Source organism: Monodelphis domestica, chromosome 6 (assembly GCF_027887165.1).
Source record: "Monodelphis domestica isolate mMonDom1 chromosome 6, mMonDom1.pri, whole genome shotgun sequence".
NCBI lineage: Eukaryota > Metazoa > Chordata > Mammalia > Didelphimorphia > Didelphidae > Monodelphis > Monodelphis domestica.
Window position 1 is genome coordinate 80,666,052 of NC_077232.1, and position 21,314 is coordinate 80,687,365.

Consider the following 21,314-nt stretch of genomic DNA (forward strand, 5'->3'; position numbering starts at 1 on the left):
CCCACTCTTCTATGATTATATATTAAACTTTAAAATCTCTATTATGTGATTCAGTTCTGGTTTTTTAATCAGGAATGCTTAGAAAGCCTCTATTAAAGTTTTTTTTTTTCCTAAATAGGATTATACATCGTTTTACTTGATAGATTATTCTTGGTCATAAGTTTTTTAGAATGTTGTATTCTAAGCTTCTTTTTCTTCTTTATATTGTCAGGTGTCCAGTCTTGCAAGATCCTTATAGTGAGTAGCTCTCAGTACCTGAACTCTTTTTGGCTGCTTATATTTTTTCCCCTTTGCCCTGGAAGCTCTAGATTTTGGCTATTATAATCTTGACAGTTTTCATTTTGGAGTTTCTTTCAGGAGCTAACTGTAGGGTTCTTTCTATTTTCACTTTGTCCTCTGGTTCTAAGAATTCTGGGCAGTTTTCATATGTAACATCCTGAAATATGGTCTCTAGCCTCTTTTTGATCATGATTTTTAGATAGTTCAATAAATATCAGATTATTTCTCTTTAACCAGTTTTCCAGCCAATTGTTTTTTTTTTGACAACTGTACTGCTTATACTTTCTTCTGTTTTTCCCCCCCAAGTTTTTGATTTTATTATTCCTTGTCCTATTAAGTCATTGTTTTCTATCTGCCTCATTCTAATTTTCAGTGCATTCACATTTTAGGTGAGTTTTACTACTATCTGCTTTAAGATACTGACTTTTTGGTGCTATTCTTTCCTCTCTGGCTAAATTATTTTCTATGTCTTCTTTTATTTCTTCCAGGTACTCTCATACTTCTGTGGTCAAGGAGTTTTTTCTTAGATTTTATCTAGATTTGTGGAGTCACTGTATTCCTCAGGATTTACCTACAGGTATCTCGAATCAAGAATTGTCTTTTTGATTTGTTCAACACGTCAGCCTCAGTTTTGGGGCAGGGAAAGTGATGCTTGAATGGCATAGGCAAGGCTTCCCTCATCCCGAGTAATCTCCTTCAAGGGACTCGGGGCACACTTTGGTGCTTAGCTCTTGTTCTCTGACAGGGTGGGCTGAGCTTCTGCAGGGGCCTTTGAGATGCTCTAGGCTAGCCTTTTTCTATGACTTTTTTCTTGCCATTAAAATTTGGGCTGCTTATACAATGGTGGACCTGTTCCCTTAGGCTTACTTAAAGCCAAGTTATTTGGGGATGCCATAGGACGGTCTTTGTCCAAGATATCTCCTGGCACTAGGCTAGTGGAGATGAGCAGAACCCACCTAGAACTCATTGGGGTTGCCCTGAGCTCAGTGGTCTGCCAGTATATGTTTAATAACCAGTTCCCCCCTGCCCTCCAAATGTACCCGACATACTTTTAAGTTTAACCTGCATTATTAACACTTTCCCCCATCACATTCTTAAGTTTATACAATCAACAAGGCCATAAATCTCAATTTATAGCATTTGCTGACTTGTGAGCTATAAATGTTCACTCTGAAAATTTAACAGTTGGCTCTTGCCAGGGGTGTGAGCTATCTCCAGCCCATCCTTGCCTGTGCCACACTTTTCTGCTATCCCAGCTTATCTTTTTTTAGGATGTCCACTGGATCCTAGAGGTGTTCTTTGTATCCCTGACGTAAACAGAGGAATCTTCAGGTGATTATTCTTATTTCTTTGTAGGCTAGTTCAGTTCTGAGCTCCACAGGGATGTTTGCTGGGGATGTAGGCTCCTTTATGTCCTCTGTCCTCTATATCCACTGTCTTCACACAAAATGCTTCAGTACATTCTTTTAAAACCCTTACTTTCTGTCTTAGTAACAACTCTTTAAGACAGAAAGGCAAGGGCTAGGCATTGGGGTTAAGTCACTTGCCCAGGGTCACACAAGTAGGTAGGAAGTGTCCAAGGGCAGATTTGAACCCATGTTCTCCCACCTCTAGGCCTGGCACCTTTTCTACTGTGCTACCTATTAGCCCTCCCTCAATACATTATTTTTTTTTAATCTTTACCTTTTGTCTTTGAAATGCTACTGAGGATTATACTGAATATTCCAAGGCCAAAGAGCTGTATGGATCAGGCAGTTGGATCAAGTGACTTGCCCAGGGTTACATAGGTAGAAAGTGTCTCAGGCCAGATTTGTCCTCTTCACGGTCTGGTACTCCATTCACTGAGCCACTTACTGGCCCCTCTTAAGTACATTCTTTTAAAAAAAAATGCTTCAATAACCCTTTAAAAAATAATCTTCCTTCTTTCCTTCCCTTTCTTTCCCAAATATTTTGCTTTCACTTCCCCCAGTAAATGGAACATATCAATTAATCTCAAGAACTGAAAGAAAGCACAAACACTTTTGGCATCTATAAAATTAAATTAGAATAATTCTTTTAAAAAAAATTTATTTAAAATATTATTCTAAAAAATTCTCCTCCACCTATCTTCCACCAATTGAGAAGATAAACAATATATTAGTCATAAAGATATTTCCATATTAGTCATGTTGCCCCCCAAAAGATAATAAAGTAAAAAATTTATATTTCAATTTGTAATCAAGAGTTTATCAGTTCTCTCTGTAGGTAGATAGTATTTTCCTTTTCTTTCTTTTTTTTTAGGATCAGAGATTTTTAACTGGAGGGTGACCTTCAGGGGCATAGAGTTCATTCCTCCTCATTTTACATTTTTTTTGAACATTATTTTATTTGGTCATTTTCAAACATTATTCATTGGAAACAAAGATCATTTTCTTTTCCTCCCCCACCTCCCACCATCTCTCCCATAGCCGACGCGCGATAGATAGCATTTTTCATCCTGGTGTAATTTAAGAGTTATGACGTAAAATCTAGATTTAATTGGTCTCCAGGGGAAATCCCAAATAAAATATCCAAGTCAGTCTGGTATTTTTTGGTAATTTAATTAATATAGAGGGAAGGAATTGAGAGGGAAGGAAGGGGATATAGGATTTCTCCCGCCTGGCCTGTGTCAGGGGGAATTTAAAAATCCCTGCCTCTAGGTCTCCGAAGAAGATTAGAGGCTTCTAAGAGGATAAAGTTGGAAAGTAAAGGAGGAAAACTCAGCCAGAAACTTACCACCGAACCAGACAATAGCTTGTAGCCATGCTAAGATACTGAAAGGCTCAGCACACTCCTCTCAGCTAACTCTCCACCGCCCATAAGAGAAAGAGAGTCCCTCCAATTAAGATCCTCTCAGAGACAGCAAGGGAGCCAAATATATAGACTTTTCAGCCTTGTGTCTCCTCCTCTAAATATCCATTCCTAGTTCTCATCTTCTTTTGATTAGATTATCTTTAGAGTTACTTCACACTTCTTTGTTAAGTTCACCTTTTGTTAGTTACTTGACCTTTTTGTGGTAAATTTAACCTTTATAGTTACTTAACACCTTTTTGAATTACGATACTAAAAATAGACTTAGCTTAAAGTTCTAGCTTCACTATAAGGTGAAAACTTCATTATTTAATCAGGAGATTACAACTTTATCTTCCCCTAAAGTAAGGTTCAAGTAGGGTGGAGTAATTTAAAGTTTACACTGGGTCTGCTGAAATCTCTTTAGATCATTGTATTGATCAGAGTAATGAGTTCTTGCCCCAGAAATTTAGATCTATGTATTTTTCAAACTCTAGATTACTATAGTCATAGTTGAATATTGTTACAATAATGCTATTACTGTGCACAATAATCTCCTTGTTCTGCTCATTTCACTCTGCATCAATTCATATAGCCCTTCCCAGGTTTTTCTGAAACCATCCCCCTCATTCCTTATAGCACAATAGTATTCCATCACCATCATAAACCACAATTTGTTCAGCCATTCCCCATCTGATAGGAATCCCCATAATTTCCAATTCTTTGCCACCACAAAAAGAGAAGCTCTAAATATTTTTGTAAATATAGGTTCTTTCCCTTTTTCCTTGATCTCTTTCAGATATAGGTTTAGCAGTGGTATTGTTAGGTCCATGGACATGCAGTTTTATAGCCCTTTGGTCAGTTTCAAATTGTTCTCTATAATTGTTGGAGCAGTTTAAAGCTCCACTAATGTTGATCAATGCCCTTATTTTCCCACATCCCCTCCAGTATTTGTTCACTTTCCTTTTTTGCATGTTAATCAGTCTGATAAATTTGATGTGGTATCACAGATGTTTTAATTAGTATTTCTTTAGTCAATTGTGATTTAAATAATTTTTCCTGTGAGTATAGATAACTTTGATTTCTTCTAAAAACTGACTATTCTTTTCTTCTACCATTTATCAAGTGGGAATAACTCTTATTTGGATAAATTTGACTCATTCCCTAAATATTTGAGAAATGCGGTCTTTTTCAGAGAAACTTGCTATAAAGTTCTGCCCCACTCCCTTCCTGTTTTCTAATTTTGACTCTAACATATTTTTTTTGGAAGAACTTTTAAAAATTTCATGTAATTAAAACTATCCATTTTACTTTCTATAATCTCTGTCTTGTTTGTTTATAAACTCTTCCCTTAACCATTGAGGTTTGTTATAAGTAAAAATTTCCTTGCTCCCTAATTTGCTCATGATATCTCATACTTTATATCTAAATCATGCCCCATTTTGACTTTATCTTGGTATTTGGTGTGAGATGTTGGTCTATGCCTAGTTTTTGTCAAACTGTTTTCTGGTTTTCCCAGCAATTTTTGTCAAATAGTGAGGTTTTGCCTCTGAAGCTTACATCTATGTATTTATCAAACACTAGATTACCATGGTCATTTACTACTGTGTATCCTGTACTTAAACTATTCCACTGATACATTACTCTATTTCTTTTTTAATTAATTAATTTAGTCAATTTAGAACATTTTTTCCTTGGTTACAAGAATCATATTCCTTCCCTCCCTTCTCACCCCCCAACCTTCCTGTAGCTGATGCACAATTCCACTGGGTATTACATATGTCCTTGACCAAAACCTATTTCCATGTTGTTGATGTTTGCACTAGTTCACTCAGAGTCTACATCCCCAATCATATCCCCTTGACCCATGTAATCAAGCAGTTGTTTTTCTTCTGCGTTTCTACTCTCACATTTTTCCTCTGAATGTGGATAGTGTTCTTTCTCATAGATCCCTCTGGGTTGTTCAGGATCACTGTATTGCCACTAATGGAGAAGCCCATTACATTCAATTGTACCACAGTGTATCAGTCTCTGTGTACAATGTTTTCCTGATTCTTCTCCTCTCTCTCTGCATCAATTCCTGGAGGTTGTTCCAGTCTACATGGAATTCCTCCACTTTATTATTCCTTTGAGCACAATAGTATTCCATCACCAACATATACCACAATTAGTTCAGCCATTCCCCAATTGAAGGGCATCCCCTCATTTTCCAATTTTTTGCCACCAGAAATGCACAGCTATGAATATTCTTGTACAAGTCTTTTTCCTTATTATCTCTTTGGGGTACAAGCCCAGCAGTGCTATGGCTGGATCAAAGGGCAGACAGTCTTTTAGCACCCTTTGGGCATAGTTCCAAATTGCGCTGCAGAATGGTTGGATCAATTCACAACTCCACCAGCAATGAATTAATATCCCAACTTTGCCACATCCCCTCCAGCATTCACTACTTACCATCATATTGTCTGCATGGTGTGATAGTTTTGATTCCTTGTTGCCTATTCTTATTATTTTAATTTAAAAAAATCTTACTGATATAATATTTCTAATACAATATTGAATAATAGTGATGATAATGGAAATTCTTGCTTTACCTTTTATATTTTTAGGAAGGTTTCTAGCATAAGTTCTCCATAGCATAAGAACATAAATTCTCCAAAATTATAAGATCCAAATTGTCTCCCTCCCTCCCTAGTTGTTCCATTCCTGAAATGGTAAAGCAATCTGATCTCCATATTGGTCACTCTTGTGAGAGGATACTATATAAAATTAAAACACAAATAAAATAAAGCAAAGAATAGTACAATTGATCTGCATTCAGACTCCAGTGATTCTTTCTCTTGAGGTGCATAGTATTCTTTTTTATTTTTTTTAACCCTTACCTTCCATCTTGGAGTCAATGGCTCCAAGGCAGAAGAGTGGTAAGGGATAGGCAATGGGGGTCAAATGACTTGCCCAGGGTCACACAGCTGGGAAGTGTTTGAGGCCAGATTTGAACCTAGGACCTCCTGTCTCTAGGCCTGGCTCTCAATCCACTGAGCTACTCAGCTTCCCCCAGAGAGGTGGATAGTATTCTTATAGAAAGTCGGTGCATCTTTCTTTCTCTCACTTTTTTTCCCATATCATTCCAACAAAAATAATCATACTTGTGGCTCGTCTATGTAGAATCCTTCTAGATGTCCTAATAAAGATAAAATTCTTAGGAGTTACATGTGTCATCTTTCCATATAGGAATATAAACAGTTTAACCATATTCAGTCCCTTATGATTTCTGTCATGCTTACCTTTTCGTGCCTTGAAATGTCCCTATTTCATTGAATAGCCATTTAAGTCCCCTTTCCCCCCCAAAAAAGTTGTACTCAATTTTTCTGGATAAGTCACTCTTGATTGTAATCCTAGCTCCTTTGTCTTCCAGAATATCATATTCCAAGCTCTCTTCTTTTATTATATATGGCAGCTGCTAAATCTTGTGCGATCTTGGCTATGGCTTCAGAATATTGAATTAGTTTCTTTCTGGCTGCTTACCAAATTTTTCCTTGACCTGGGAGTTCTGGAATTTGGTTTAATATCCCTGGGAATTTTCATTTCAGGATCTACTTTAAGAGGTGATGGGTAGATTCTTTCAATTTCTATTTTACCCTTTTGGCTCTAAGATTTCAGGATAGTTGTCCTTGAAAAAATTTTGAAATGATATTTAGGCTCTTATTTTTGGTCATGGCTTTCATTTCAGTTTATCCCAAAATTCTAAGATTATATCTCCTCAGATTTTTTTTCCGGATCAGTTGTTTTTTCCCCTGAGATATTCCAAATTTTTTATTAATATCATAGAATCAGCTTCCATTTGCTCAATTCTAATTTTTAAGAAATTATTTTCTTCAGTGAGCTTTTGTATATCCTTTTTTTCAATACTGTGTTTTAAGTAGTTTTTTCTTCAATTAATTCTGATGCCTTTTTTTTTTTACTATTTGGTAGATTCTGGTTTTTAAGATATTCTTCTTTCAATATTTTTTGTACCTCTTACCAAATTGTTAATTTTCTTTTCTTAGTTTTCCTGTGTCACTTCCCCCCACCCCCAATTTTCTTCTCCTTTTATCTTTCTCTTTTGGGGGGTGTGGGGCTGTGTCTAGTTTGCATTTTTCTTTGAGACTTTGCTTGTATCTATTTTCACACTGCTGACTTCTTGAGTTTATACCTTGATCTTCCCTGTTATCAGAGTAGCTTTTTATGATCAAGTTCTTTTGTGGTTAATTTATTTTTGCAGTCTATTTCTCGACTTTAAATTTTATGGTAAAGTTGGGTTCTCCTCACCTGTAGGTGGGGGAGACAGCATCCCAAACTGCAGGGTATTTTGTGCTACTATTTTCAGAAGTAGTCTTGTGGTCCATAAGTTTTGGGTGCTTCCAAGGTGGGGTGGTCTGTCATCAGTCGTCGCTCACTTGGTCTATGCTCTGGTTTTTACCCAGGAATAGCTCTGTTCTCCTGCAGCCTCAAGCATTAGAATTCCTTTTGCCCTAGAATAGGGCCCCTGCTCCCCTTCAGCTTTAGCTTCTTCTTTAATCCTTCTCTCTTTTTCTTGTCCCCACCTGTTTCCTGCTTGAGTTTAATGTACTTCTGCACAAAGCTCTGGATGTGTGTGTGTGTGTGTGCTTGACGCTTCTTTTTCTGGGTCAGACCAGAGGCTTTCCCCACTTTTTCATACTTTTTGTATCTCTTCTTCTCCTGTATCCTAGCTATGAGAAAGAGCAGGCTCTTCCCCATTTCTTCTCTATGACAATCCTTCATTCTGCTTTTTCTTTCCTCTTAAAACCAATCAAACACAACAGAATCCTCCCCATGTACTGTTTGTCTGTCTTAATTGCTCAGTGGAATTCTTACAGGAGAGTTGTTCCATCTTTTTTATTTCTGTTAAGATATAAATCCATCCTTGCCATCTATCTGGTAGGAGAGACAGAGCAGTAGGGAGCTAGTAGGCTGAACCATTGCCCTGCCTTGGTCACTGCATCTCTACGACCAAGGTGGCTCGGGGCTAGACCTTCCTCCCAAGAACCTTGAAAAGAGCAGCAGCCCTCTGCAAGTTCCCCTGCTTCATCCTGATCTGTGCAGACATCCCTGAGGGTAAGCCTCTTCGAGGAGAAGGAACGGGACATCCTGACCACTATGGACACTGACGGCTGACGCAATGGCTGACCAAGAGCTGGGTCTGGGTAGGCCAAAAGCCCTAGGTATAGCGGCAATGCTGCCCAGACCACTGGCCCAGGCTCACTTAGTCCTCTTGAGGGAGCAATCCCAATGGAGGCAGAACCTGAAAACTGTCTCTGCCGGCGTGTAGACTTTGCCTCCTCAGCAACCACAGCTCCTGAAGACAGAGAAAAAAGATCTCAGGAAAGTCTTTGGCAAATAATAATAATTTATATAGCATCTACTATGTCCAGGCACAGAGACAGCTAGATGGCTCAGCAAATACAGCACTGGGCCTGCAGTCAGGAAGATCTGAGTTCAAATCTAGCCTCAAACACTTAATATCATTGTGTTCCTGGGCAAAGCCTTGAACCTCTGTTTGCCTTAACCCACTTGAGAAGTAAATGACAATCCACTCCAGTATCTTTGCCCAGAAAACTTCAAGGATAGTATTAATGCATTATAGTACAAGGGGTCACAAAGAGTCAAACATGACTGAATGACAGCAATGTACAGGCACTTTGCAAAACTCTTTATAAATATCTTAGTTGATTCAACTCTTTCAGGTAGTTGCTATGATTATCCCGTTTTGCAGAGGAAGGACCTGAGGCAAACAGAACTTGAGTGGTTTGCCCAAGGTCAGGCCAGGAACTCTCTAAGACAAGGTGTGCAGGTAGGTCGGTCTTCCTCATCCAGTGCTCTCCTCCCTGAGCCACCGGATGTCCAGTGGCTCCACATCAGGAAGCAAGCGTTAAGAAGATCCATTATCCTCTGCTGTAGTGTAAATTTCACTAGGATATTCTCTCTGATTTGTAGCTGAAAACTTCTACATGGATTGTTTAAAATTATTAGGATGTAAACTCTATTAAGAGGCATGACTGTCCTGCTTTTTTATTTTCAATTCTTCCTTTCACTTCAACACTTTGAGACAATTATAGGGTTATCAATGGGCATCATTTCAATATTATTGTGTCTTAGGGAAGAGGAGTGGGGAGGACAGATTGATGGTGCAGTCAGAACACACAGGACATTTATTAAGTTGGCTGTCTTATACGTGTGGGGTTCATGGCACCCCAAAACAATGACAAATCAAAGATCAGTGATCACAGATAAAATAATAATGAAGAAACAGGAAATACTGTGATAACTACTGAAATGTGGCAGACACAATGTGAACATGTGCTGTTGGAAAAATGCTGCCAACAGACTTACTCAGTGCAGGGTTGCCACATACACACAAAAAAATTGTAAAAAAAAATGCAATATTTTTGTGTGCTAAAAGGAGGTGTTTATATTGTAATCCAATATTTTCTCTCCTTTGAAATACTTTCATAATAGTCTTGCATAACCCTGGATGTAGTTTCTAGGTATTTGAATTCTTTTTTTTAGGCTATTTGTGGCATTTTTTTTCTTTGAAATGAAAGCTTTGGATTTTGATTAGGATATTCATAGGTGTTTTATATTTTAGGTTTCTTTCGGGAGGCGCCTGAGGAATTCTTCCTCATCTCAAGTTTTCCTAGGTAATTTTCTTTTATGATTTTTTGAAAACTGGTCTGAAAATTTTTTGTTTGATCATGTTTTCCACAGACTGTCCTAAAATTCTCTTCTAGAATTATTTTCTGTTAGTTGTTTTTGATAAGATACCTTAAATACTCTTTATTTGTCAGTTTTTTACTTTATTCTAAAATATAATAATAATAAAAGAGCTAACATTCATATAGTGCACTTCCTATGTGCCAGGTATTATGCTAGTTGTTGTTCTTCAGTCCTTTTTTATGAGTTAATTGGGGTTTTCTTTGCAGAGATCTTAGTGTGGTTTGCCATTTCCTTCTCTAGCTTTATTTGAAAAGATAAGGAAACCAAGGCAAACAGGTTTAAATGACTTGCCCAGGGTCATAGCCAATAAGTGTCTGAGTCCAGAGTTGAAGGCATGAATATCTTTCTTCCTGACTCCAGACCCAATCCTCTATCCACTGGGCCACCTAGATGCTCAGTGTGCTAAGTTCTTTACAATCATTATCTCATTTTATCCTTAGAAGAACCCTAGGAGGTAGATGCTATTATTATCCTCATTTTAGACTTGAAGAAACAGGCTGACAGAAGTGAAGTGACTTAAGTCACACAGTTAGTAAGTGTCCAAGGCCATATCTGAACTCTGGTTTTCCTGACTTCAGTCTCGATTCTCTTTCCACACACTACCTCACTGCCCCAATATACCTTCTTGTTTCATGGAATCATTAGTTCTGTTTGTTCCCTTTTATTTTTCTAGGCCACTAACTATGGGCAAAGTTCCTAACAGCACTTCCCTCTCAGGACTGTTGTGAAGACTGAATGAGTTAACCTATGTAAAATGCTTTTCAAGCCTTAAAGTGCTTATTAATGCTAGATAATATGATAGACTGGACTCAGCTCTGACAGTTTAATGCATACACTAAATGCAAACTCAAACTGCCATGTTTTCAGTTTCTGGGCCTATATCTGGTCATTTTTCCAGTCTGCTGTAATGAACTTTCTCAGACCCAGGCATAGCTCTCATCAGATTTCCCTTCTAGGAACTGCAATCAAGTCCATCCTTGAGGCCCTGCAGCCTTATGGGGAATGTAGTTCCTCTTATCAGACCAACCAATGCCTGGTTCCATGTTAAATTTCATCTGACTATTTAGCCAATTGTTCCAACTTGGCTTCTGAGTTTTGGACCTCTCTTAATGGCAGCATCTTCTCTTCTGCACACTAGTTATGCGTGCCATTTATACCTGTTTTCATTGATGTCATTGTTACAAAATGTAACTAGCACAAGATCAGGAAGAGATCTCCTATGGGATGCCATAGTAGAGAGGCCTTCAGGCTGGCACCAGGCCTTGCATCTCTTCAAATGCTTTGGAGACAGATGGACAACCTGTTCTGAAGCCATTTCATTTACTACCCACCAAGATGACCTTTTCCCTTTGTGCATAGGAATAGCTTGAGAGATTTTGGCAAATTCCTACCATTTACACTTTATATCATTAAGACACTGAAGGAAATGCTGTGATTTGCCTAGTTATACAGTCTGTGGGTGTGAGGGTGCTGGAGTCAAGGAAGCCCAAGTCTTTCTAAGAAACTCAAGTGTTCTACCACCCTCTCGCCTGTATTGAGAAAGTCTCTTCCCTTCCTAAGGTCTCAGTTTCTTCATCCATGAAATGAAAAGTTTGAGGGGCAGCTGGGGGGCTTAATGGATTAAGAGCCAGGCCTGGAGATGGGAGGTCCTGAGTTCAAATATGGCCTCAGACACTTTCTAGCTGTGTGACCCTGGGCAAGTCACTTAATCCCCATTGCCTAACCCTATCTTCTCTTCTGCCTTGGAACCAATACATAGTATTAATTCTAAGATGGTAGGTAGGGGTAAAAAAAAAAAGGTTGTTATGGATGATCTCTACTTGTCTTTCTAACTGTAAATGAATAATTCCCTCAGTGTGCTTTCTTTTCTAGAACAAGCACTTAATTCTGGTATTTTTAAAGGCTTTCTTACATATGATTCACTACTAGGAAATGTGAAAAGTGCTGGGCATTGTGAGATAATTAATTTATCTCTTTTGTTCACAAACTGTTCTCAGGTAAATGAGTGAGGTTGCCCTATAATAATAAGAGCTCCATTTATGCGTATAATAACAGCCAACACATTTATAGAAGACATCATAGTTTCAATGACTTTGTACACATTTATTCATGAGATTCCTAGAACAACCCTTTGAGGTAGTAGAACCTTAGCCTCAGAGTAAGAAGTCCTGAGTTCTAGTCCCAGATCCAACATCTGCTAGATTTGTGATCCTGGGCCAGTTATTTTACTTTCATGCTTCAGTTTTCTCATCTGTAAATTGGGCATGATGTAAAAGAAAATACCTTCTATAGTGTAAGGTGTTACAGAAATATGAACTGTTGTAAGTTGTGGCCTGATAGAATTTGTCTATCATCTGAAATAACAAAATGACTTTGAAAAATTATCATTCGATCAGGAGGTTTTCCTGTGGGTCTAATAGAATCCAAAGCTGAAGTGTTGAGAGTCATGGTCTAAAGAGAGGCAGCCTAGCATCATTCAGCACTTTGGAGCTAGAGGATATGACTTTGAAGCCTGCCTTGGTCCCCTAGTCTCTGTGGGACTCTCTCTGGGTCTTTCCTTGCTGGCACCTGTAAAACTTCTCCCTTTAAAAGCTACAATCCTGTCACTTAAACGTTGCAAGGGGGAGGGGAGCCCATATGCACAAATAGAAGGTGGTTGCAGAACAGGGGTTCATCATGCCCTCTCTGGCTTCCTCCTGGGAGACTTTCCTGCTCCATTTCCCTGGGATTGCCTAGAGGTGGACAGAGGCAGGAAACCATTGGACTGTTTGGTAAGAGAGGAGCCCACGGCTATACACCAGGGCTTTAAGGCTGGCTATATACTTGCCATCCATGAGCTCACTGGATCCTTACTGCAGCCTGGTCTGGTAGGTATAGAGTGGCCTGCCATTTCCTCCCTAGTCAATCCCCAGTCACTTGTTCTCATTTCACAAATGAATAAATGGAGGCCCAGGGAGGCTCAGCTCCTTGTCCAGGGCCTTGAAACTACTAAATGTCCAAAACAGGACTCCAACCCCAGACTTCCTCTCTGTGCAGGCTGCCTCTATGGAGTGGGGAAAGCAGCCAATGGGATGGATGGTCCAGGATTTGGGTTCACCCACCTCCTACAGAAATGAAAGCTTGGGCAAGTCGCTTCCTTCCCAGGCTAGTTCCCTCTCAAGTAAAGGGTTGATGAACTCTTTGGTCCCTTCCTAGGCACTACAGAGCATTCAGGAATACCTACCACGCTCCCGGGAGCTCTTCTCCTCCAACTGGTCTGTATAAGTTGTCTTGGGACACTCCCTAGTTTTACTGCTCAAAAGCAGGACTTGAACTCGGATTCTCTCAGCTCACAAGCAGGCACCATGATGCCTAAAGATGCCTCTGGACTAGATTTCTTTTATTGCCGGGGTTATTAACCTGGCGTCCCTGACCCCACGGTTTTAAACTGGCAGATGCCTGAATTTCAATATAATTGATTTCCTTTGTAATCTCGGGAATCTTCTTTCCTGCATCTAAAAAGAGGAGCTGGAGAAGGTGGGGGAGGGTCAACAGGCTTCGATTCCTCCGTGGTCCAGGGCTCGCAGAAAGGTTAAGAACCCGAGTGCTAAAAGAAGTAGCTGGGCTCTTCCCCCGCTGCCCGGCAGAGCACACTTACGCTCCGATTCAGGTTAAAAAGGGAGTGCCCGCGGTACTAGGGACACACAGCAGCGCAGAGAAGCCAGGCTGGAAAGCAGGCACTAGAGCCTGAGCAAGAGCTGCAGCCGTCCGTCGCACGTCCCCTCCCCCTGCCTAGCGAGGGTGGGGAGCTAGGCCTAGGAGATGCCACCCCGGGGCACCAGGAGGCGCCCCCGCGGGAGGCTCCGTTGACGGAGCCACCTCTGTTCAGGAGCTTGGTAAAGAGGGAAGAGGGGAAGACACTCGCGCCCAATAAGGTTCTCGCGCAAAGCGTCCCTTCCCCCCACCTACCCAGGCCCTGTTTAGTTCTCTCCAGCCTCAGGTCGGGGCTCCCCCAGGAGTGCGACGAAGCGGGATAGTAGGGGTGTGTAGGGCCTGTCAAGGATTCAGAACTCCTCGCCTCTAGCCCTGTAGCTGACTGCCAGGGGTGGCGACGCAGCCCTGCACCACCCGAGCCCTACCCCGCTGAACTACGGATCCCACAACGCCCCGGGCGCGCAAAGAGGGGTGGATTGGTGTAGTGGAAAGCACGGCGTGGGGAGGGAGAAGAGAGGCAGTGACCTCACCCTCCGCCTTCACTTCGCCCCCCTCTTCATTCCCTCCCTTCTCTGTAACACTCGCCCCTTTCACCCAGTCCTTGCGGCCGCGCGCAAGGCCCGACGGGAATGGTAGTCCTTTCAGGTAGTCGTCAGGGGAAGCAGGCTCCGCGTGGACTCCAACCCCCATCGTGCTTTGCGCGGCCGAGAGCAAGTTCGCAGAAGGGGGGTGTGGGGTGGAAGAAGGGAAAAAAAGGGAGAGGAGCAAAGAAGGGGAGGAGTAAAGAGCGAGGGGAGGGGGGAGGAGGGAGGAGAGAGCCCACACTCCCTTCCCCCCTCCCCTCTCCCTTCGCTCTCTCGCACCCCCCTCCCCCCCGACGTAAACTGGGATCCCTTTCCCCTTGTGTCCGCCATATTGGACTCTTAACTCTGGTCAGTGGCGGCGGCGGCGGTGGTGGCGGGCGGCGAAGGGGACTAAGTTAACTCCCGGTTGGAGCCTGCCGAGCAGCTTCTGCCCGCCCTCCGCCCTTCTCCGCCCGGGAGGCGGCCCTGCGAAGCCGCCCTCCCTCCTCTGGGCCCCGGTCGGCGGCTCTGAAGTGACCTCCCCCCCATTTCCCCTCCGCCCGCCGCCTTTTACCTCAGCCTCCTCCTGCTGCAGCTGCAGCTCCCTTCTTCCTTCCCTCCGGCCGTCCTCGCCCCTTCTCTTCGCTCACCTTACGGCCCGGCCTCGCGGAGGATGAGTCCGGCCGACGCCAAGCGCGGAGCCAAGCGCCGGAAGAACAAGCGGGGCGGCGGGAGCGGCGGTAACGGCGGCGGCGGTGGCTGCGGAGGCGGCAAGGCCGGCCCGGCCGTGGCCCAGGCGGCGGCGGCGGCGGCGGCCTTGAGGGGCCCCCAGCCCGCCGGCACGGCTTCCCCCCAGAGCGCTGTAGCAGGCCTGCTCGTGGCCCCAGCCTCGGCCCCGGCCGCGGCGCCCAACGGGCCCCTGGGCGCTGGGGGCGGTCCCATAGGCGGCGAGGTAAGCGGCGGCGAGTCGGAGGAGGAAGAGGAAGGGGGTGTGTGGGGCGGTGAGAGGGGACCCCCCCGCCCCCCACGGCGCGGGCTCCCCAGGGATGGGGAGGGGCTGGACCAAGAGGCAAATCGCGGCTGCCCAGCCCCAGCGCGAGAGGGGAAAAGGGGTGTGTTAGTTTGTGCCCGGGCTGCCCCCCCTGCAGTCCCAAAGCGGTGAGGGGGCTCTGGCCTCCCACTTGGAATGGAAGGAGAGGAGAGGGTTACCCTAGACACCCCTCTGGGGCCCAGCCCCCAGACTAGAGACTGGAGAGGAGCCGGCATTGCAGATGCTTGGGGGTGGTAAGGAAGGGGAGGGGGCATCCCTACCCCTAACTCGGCCCCAGCCCCTTGTCCCTTTCCCTCTTGCCTGGTTGAGAAGAATCATGCCTCTGGAGGCCTAATTCCCCTTTCCCCGCCCCACTCCTTTCTCCTACCAACACCCCCCCCCCTTTTTTTTTTTCCTGGAAGCCCAGGGGTTAGGTCTCCCCGCCCCTCTGAGGGATATAACTGGAACCTGGCTGAAGGCATCATTCTCTGAGGGCAGCAACAGAGCTTCTTTTGCCTTTTAAAGGTTGGATCCCTATGAAGTACACTTAGGGACAGGTACACTTACGGAGAGAATATTAATTAACGTGGAGGAGGTGATATTGATGAGAGTATGAGATGAGTGACTAGGGTTAAAGCTCTTGGAGATTTTTAGGGCTACTATAATCACAAAAATCTGAGGTCACTAAAAAGACTTCCGAGTTGTCAAAAAAGGCAACTAAATGGCATTGAGAAATTTTCTGAGACGATGGGTTGTATCTGAAGTTGTCTTTTTTGAAGAGAGCAAGGGAGTGACAGACAGATGGGCTTGCAGTTGAAAGTTGGACATTAATATATTATTTGATAGATTTGTCTGAAAAAGAATGTCAAAACAGAAGACATTGGTAAAGAACTTTTTGACATGACCTTCCTTGTTTTTTACTTTGAGAAGTTTTATAAAATAATAGTTTTTCTAGCTATCCTACTGTGAAGACCTTTTTTCTATAGCTACAGATGCTCATCATAAATATTTCTGGACTTGATGTAGAAAATCTTATACATATAAAATTCTCCACTCTAGTTACACTTGAGTATCATGCTTGAAAGAAGTTTTGGAGTGTTCATGGTGCAGCTGTGCGTGGTGCTTTATTTTGAAATGCAGAGTTCCTTAAGATAGTCCACATTTTCTTTTTTTTTTCCATGCACCTGTCATATGTAGTTTGGAAGAGTGCATCTCCACTTCCCTTCCCTCTCTCACCCCCCTCTGAGTTGTTCATTGTTGAGCAGACAGCCTATCAAAGTACTTCATCCAGAGGTAACAGCTTGGGCTATTCATCCTCTGATTGAAGAACTGCTTTTTAAATTGTTTTTGGTTTGATTGATCTCAGTTATTCAGGCATATGTTCAGTTTTTGAAGTCAGATATTTGAAGGGAAAGTGATTTGTTCAGTGGAAAAGAAATAATATTTTTAATATTTTATTTATGAAAGGTTAGTATGCTGTTAAGTCTGATAATTATTGATTGCTGCCACTTTTATTTTATCAGTTTATTAATGAGGTTAGTAAATAAAACAATATTTAATGTGGTCAGCTGTGGAATTGGCATTGTCATTGTAGGTCATTTGCTTGTTCTCTGAAAGGCAGGAAAATATCTTTAACATTAGAATCATTCTTCTAACATTGATGCTTTGTGCTTTAGAGACAAATGAAAAAAATAATTTAAGCACATGCTTTTAGCTGGAGGGGTTGTAAGATCCATGAGACAAATTGTTTTATATGAGTTAGCAAACATTGTGTTGGAATCAGTCTGTAGTGAATGTAGATGGGAAATTATTGCAACTGTACTGTGACATATTCATTAAAGCCAAACATAATGTTTGATGCTATAATAATTTAAATTTAGGTATGTTTATTTTCGTTAACATTTTGAAAAAATTTAAAAATACATTGTGGTAGCAGATTTTATTTTGGACTCTGATGATAAATTGGTTTGGCATATTAGTTACTAATGGCTCTTGTTGCCCGGTGTCCTAGAGAGAAATGGCCTTTGGTTCTTAGGATACGTGACACACGACAAGACTTATGCACTTGTTTCATTGAGATTTTTAGGAGTAACTTATGGTATCTTTGAAATATGTTTTATTCAATATAATTTACTAAATAATTGATCATATTTTCTTTAACTGTGTAAAAATTGCCTGAAAATTTGATCAATAAAAAGTAGCATGCTAACACTTGGTCTACCTGAGCATTGAAAGTACATAATAAATTATCATTCACTTTGGGATATTTAGTACTAAAGAGCAGCATTCTGTTTTTAGTTATTAACCAATCCTAGGAAAATAGCTAAAAAACCCCAAATTCTAATATTCTCAATAGCATTTCTTATACTGTCAATCTACAGAATGACACTGGATTTTTAAAAAATACTTTTATCAATCTGGAGGTATATATTTCTCAGGGACAGCTAGATGGCGCAGTGGATGGAGCACTGGGCCTGGAGTAAGTCATCTTCCTGAGTTCAAATGTGGCTAAAGCTACTTCCTAGCTGTGTGATTTTGAGCAAGTCACTTAACCCTGTTTGCCTCAGTTTCCTCATCTGTCAAATGAGCTGGAGAAGGAAATGGCAAATCACTCCAGTATCTTTGCCAAGAAAATCCCAAATGGATGAAGAGTCAGACACCTTAAATCAACAAAAATAACATGTGTTTCTTAAAGTGGGCTGCTTCTAATTTCTGTTAACTGCTTGTCCTCCATGTGGGATATCTTAGAAGATAATGTTTAGGAGAGATATATAAGTACGGACTAAAAAAGAATATAATGTTAAGGAATAGTAAATGGTAGTTTAGGCAAATGTAACAGGTGGTTAAGAAAACTACAGAGAAGAGACATAGGAAATTTTGATTTTCATAATTGAAGAGAGTGTGGTGCTAAGGAAGAATTTTTGGTGTAAGAAAACTTGACTACCAAATCATTGGTTTATTGTGTTGTGTTTACTTTAAGATTACTACGTGGTCTAGATTATTTCCTCCTTTCTAAACAGGCTAATGATAGAAAAGATTATAGTTAAAGCACTCAAGGTCATGTTCTCTGAACAGAAATATATATAATGAAAGCCTAAGGTAATGAAATGTATGAAGTGTCACATTCTAGCTAAAATATAACTAAACATCTAACTAAAATATAAAGGGATTTTTCCAAACTCAGAAAATTCTTGAGTAAGAAATTCTTTATTAACAGAAAACATTATTACTTAGCTAAATGTATCTTAAATTTCTGTTTAAATTGTAGTTCTAATTTAAAGTGTTTTGCTCATTTAAATACATAAATCTTTTGTTTCTTAGAGGAGAAAAGTATAAGAAAGAACTTATCCTTATCCTATAATTAAGCCTCCATTCGTTAATGTATTGAACAGAAGGATATTTAAACTACCAGAACTTTGTTTTCTAAATAAGCAGGTAAAACATACATTATTTACTCAAATAATATGTTCTTTAGTATGGAAACTAGCTGGTTTTGCTAGATATTAGAATACCAAATCACATATGATTTTTCACTTACACTGTATTTTGATGTGAATTTAAGGTTATTTTTTTAATTATGCTTATAGATGGGAAAAAGGAAAAGTAACATGGGATGAGGGTCAGTGTCATTCATAAATAGAGTGTGATAAAAGTTTGATTGATCGGAGAGAAAGACTTGGGAAGCATTTATAATTTAGGGTTGTATTCATATTGGCCAAAATGCATAGAAGGAGAGAAAGTATGTTTTGTTTTTTAAAGTCTGATGTGAATCCTCTGATGATAGGTGATCAACAGATTTGATTATAGATATTTAGGGTGCATTTGGGTATGCTTTTAGAACTTTGGAGATTGTTCTGGTCAGTATCAGTTAAGTTCATTTGTAGTAAAAAAAGAGATCTCATCATTGACTTGTTCTAAGAGACCTTATTATAGAGCTGAGTGAACTTGTGCACTTTAAGATGAATAATTTAATAAGGAAAAAAGAGTGAAATTGTTATCCTGTGGGTCCAGATATGATGTTGCTGCAGAGAACTCTTGAGTGACTCAGTATTTTTAGTGTTCAGCCTTACAGCATCTGAATCTATAGCTCCATTGATAATGCATTTTTATTGTATTAATGTTTACGAATAGAACTTCAATGTTTTCACTTCTAATTAAGGTAATAGTGTTCATTAGTGAACATTCATTAGTTCAATAGTGAACACAACATGAAATGTGTTCACTTTTTATATGCTGACTTTGGTTTAAATAGTAATTTTTTTTTTACTAATTTAAGGTATCAATTTGTATTTACGATAATTGTGTTTCTTTCATTTATTATGTTTTTTAAACAGGTAGATTTTTGTAGAATGATTTGTTGAAATAAAATAAGAGTCAATATTCTTTCTTTTTATTCTTTCATTAACTGATTAGCAAAAACTGAAATTTAATGATTGTGATAATGTAACTTTCATAGCATAATTTACTTTCATTTTTTAATATTGTAATTTAAAAAATTCTAGCTAGTTTAGTATAAATTTTGTATTAAGAATAATTCAAACCATATGAAATCTTTTTTTTCCTCAAATCCTGGGTTCCACATTGTAGGAAGGAAAGGAGAATGTCCAAAAGAATGTCAAAGAGGATGGTGAAGGACCTTGAGTTTGTGTAATAAGGGTATTTTGAAGTAACTAGAGATAGCCTGGAGAAGAGAGAAGTTAGGGTAAGGGACAGGATACAGGCTAAATAGGTTAAAGTATTTGAAGAAGTGTCGTGTAGAAGCATAGAAATTTCTCTGGCCTCAGAGGACAGAAGTAGGAGTAAGGTAGAAGTTGCTGAAAATTTAGGTTTAATATTAGAGGGAAAAGTTCCTAACAATTAGAGGTGACAAAATGAAATGTCTTGTCAGTTGTCAGTCCCTCATTCATGGTTTTCAAGCAGATCTGGATAACTGCGTTTGGTTATGTTTTATAGAGAGGAAATTGTTTTTAAATGATTTGGATCAGGCCACTGAAGTTTTACTTACAACTCTGAAATTATTCTATGTAATAGTTAATGTGTTAAGTGCCATCTCTCCTTATTTATTGTCACACTTTCAATTTTTTTCCCCTTTGGATAACAATTATAACTGAAGTATATGGTTCTTGAAATGTAAAGCTTATTATTTCTAACTGAAGTTTTACTTTTTTTAATAGTTGGAAATGGACAACTAGATCTGTGATTTCATTAGTTTACAGAACTCCTAGTGAGGAAACTGCCTCTCCCAATGCAGATTGGTATTTGATTTGAAACACTTCTTTGTTACTTCGGAGCCCTAAAAAGTTGTATGACATGTCTAGGGTTGGGCAGCAAAAATATGTTCCAAGAGGAACTTGAACCCATGTTATCCAGACTGACGAGGTTAGCTCTGTCATACTACTTTTTTAGTTCTAGTTAAATAGTAATTTTCACTTTATTTATAAAGGCAATATGAAAGGGATTGATATTTAATACAAATTTACTTTGATGGATCTTTATCTTATGCATGCATGTGAGATGAAACTGATTCATGCCTTCTTGTCCTTTGTGACTCAACTCCATGTTTTCCTGTAAATTGTAAGCAAACTGGAGACCTTCCTCCAGATTCCTTCATATTGTGTAGATACCAGAGTACATGGGTTGTTACTGGTTTTCTTTGTGTTCTCTCCCCCCAATAACCTCTAATTAGAATTGATACATCAGTTTTTGAGTATCAGTTCCAGATTAAGCTATTGTGACCCAGGATCACACAGATAAGAAGTGCTTGAGGTCAAATTTGAACCCAGGACCTCCTTGCTCCAGGCTTGGTACCATTTGTTTCTCTGCTATCCATGATCTCTTTTCTGCATCCAAGGTCTAATTTTCACATGACCAGCTTTATTTCCTACCTTTTTCTTCCCTTCCTCTAGTCTCAGAGTAAGAAGTCATTCTTTTTTTTTTATAAACTCCAACTCCTTTAAGACTTATGCACTTGATCCATTTCTCATCCATCTCCTCCATGAGTATGCCTCTTTTAATCTTACCTTATTCACTGATTTCTGTCCTATAGTTTATAAAAATATCCTGACTTTTCCCATCTTAAAAAACCCTAACAAACTTTTTCTTTGATCTTCCCCCCCATCAAGTTATTTTTAGATCTATTTTACAGTCAAGCTCCTTGAAAAAGCCTATTT

The 21,314-nt window shown here is 40.3% G+C and overlaps 1 protein-coding gene and 1 long non-coding RNA gene across 4 annotated transcripts in view; one reads left to right on the forward strand and one right to left on the reverse strand.

Moving 5' to 3' along the window:
- Positions 1–727: 727 nt before the first annotated feature.
- On the reverse strand, positions 728–14,821 carry LOC103102329 (uncharacterized). The gene is made up of 2 exons (XR_008913104.1): positions 14,689–14,821; positions 728–8,440 (listed from the first exon to the last, which is right to left on the reverse strand). It is a non-coding gene; the product is annotated as an uncharacterized LOC103102329 (long non-coding RNA).
- FAM193A (family with sequence similarity 193 member A) overlaps positions 14,788–21,314 on the forward strand; it is a 245,035-nt gene continuing 238,508 nt past the window's right edge. For all 3 annotated transcript variants that reach the window (XR_008913102.1, XM_056803650.1, XM_056803651.1), the window contains exon 1: positions 14,788–15,066. Coding sequence is in view for 2 of the 3 variants with exons in the window: in XM_056803650.1 (XP_056659628.1) it covers positions 14,788–15,066 (279 nt within the window). In the remaining variant the exon portion in view is untranslated. The remainder of the gene's footprint in view (positions 15,067–21,314) is intronic.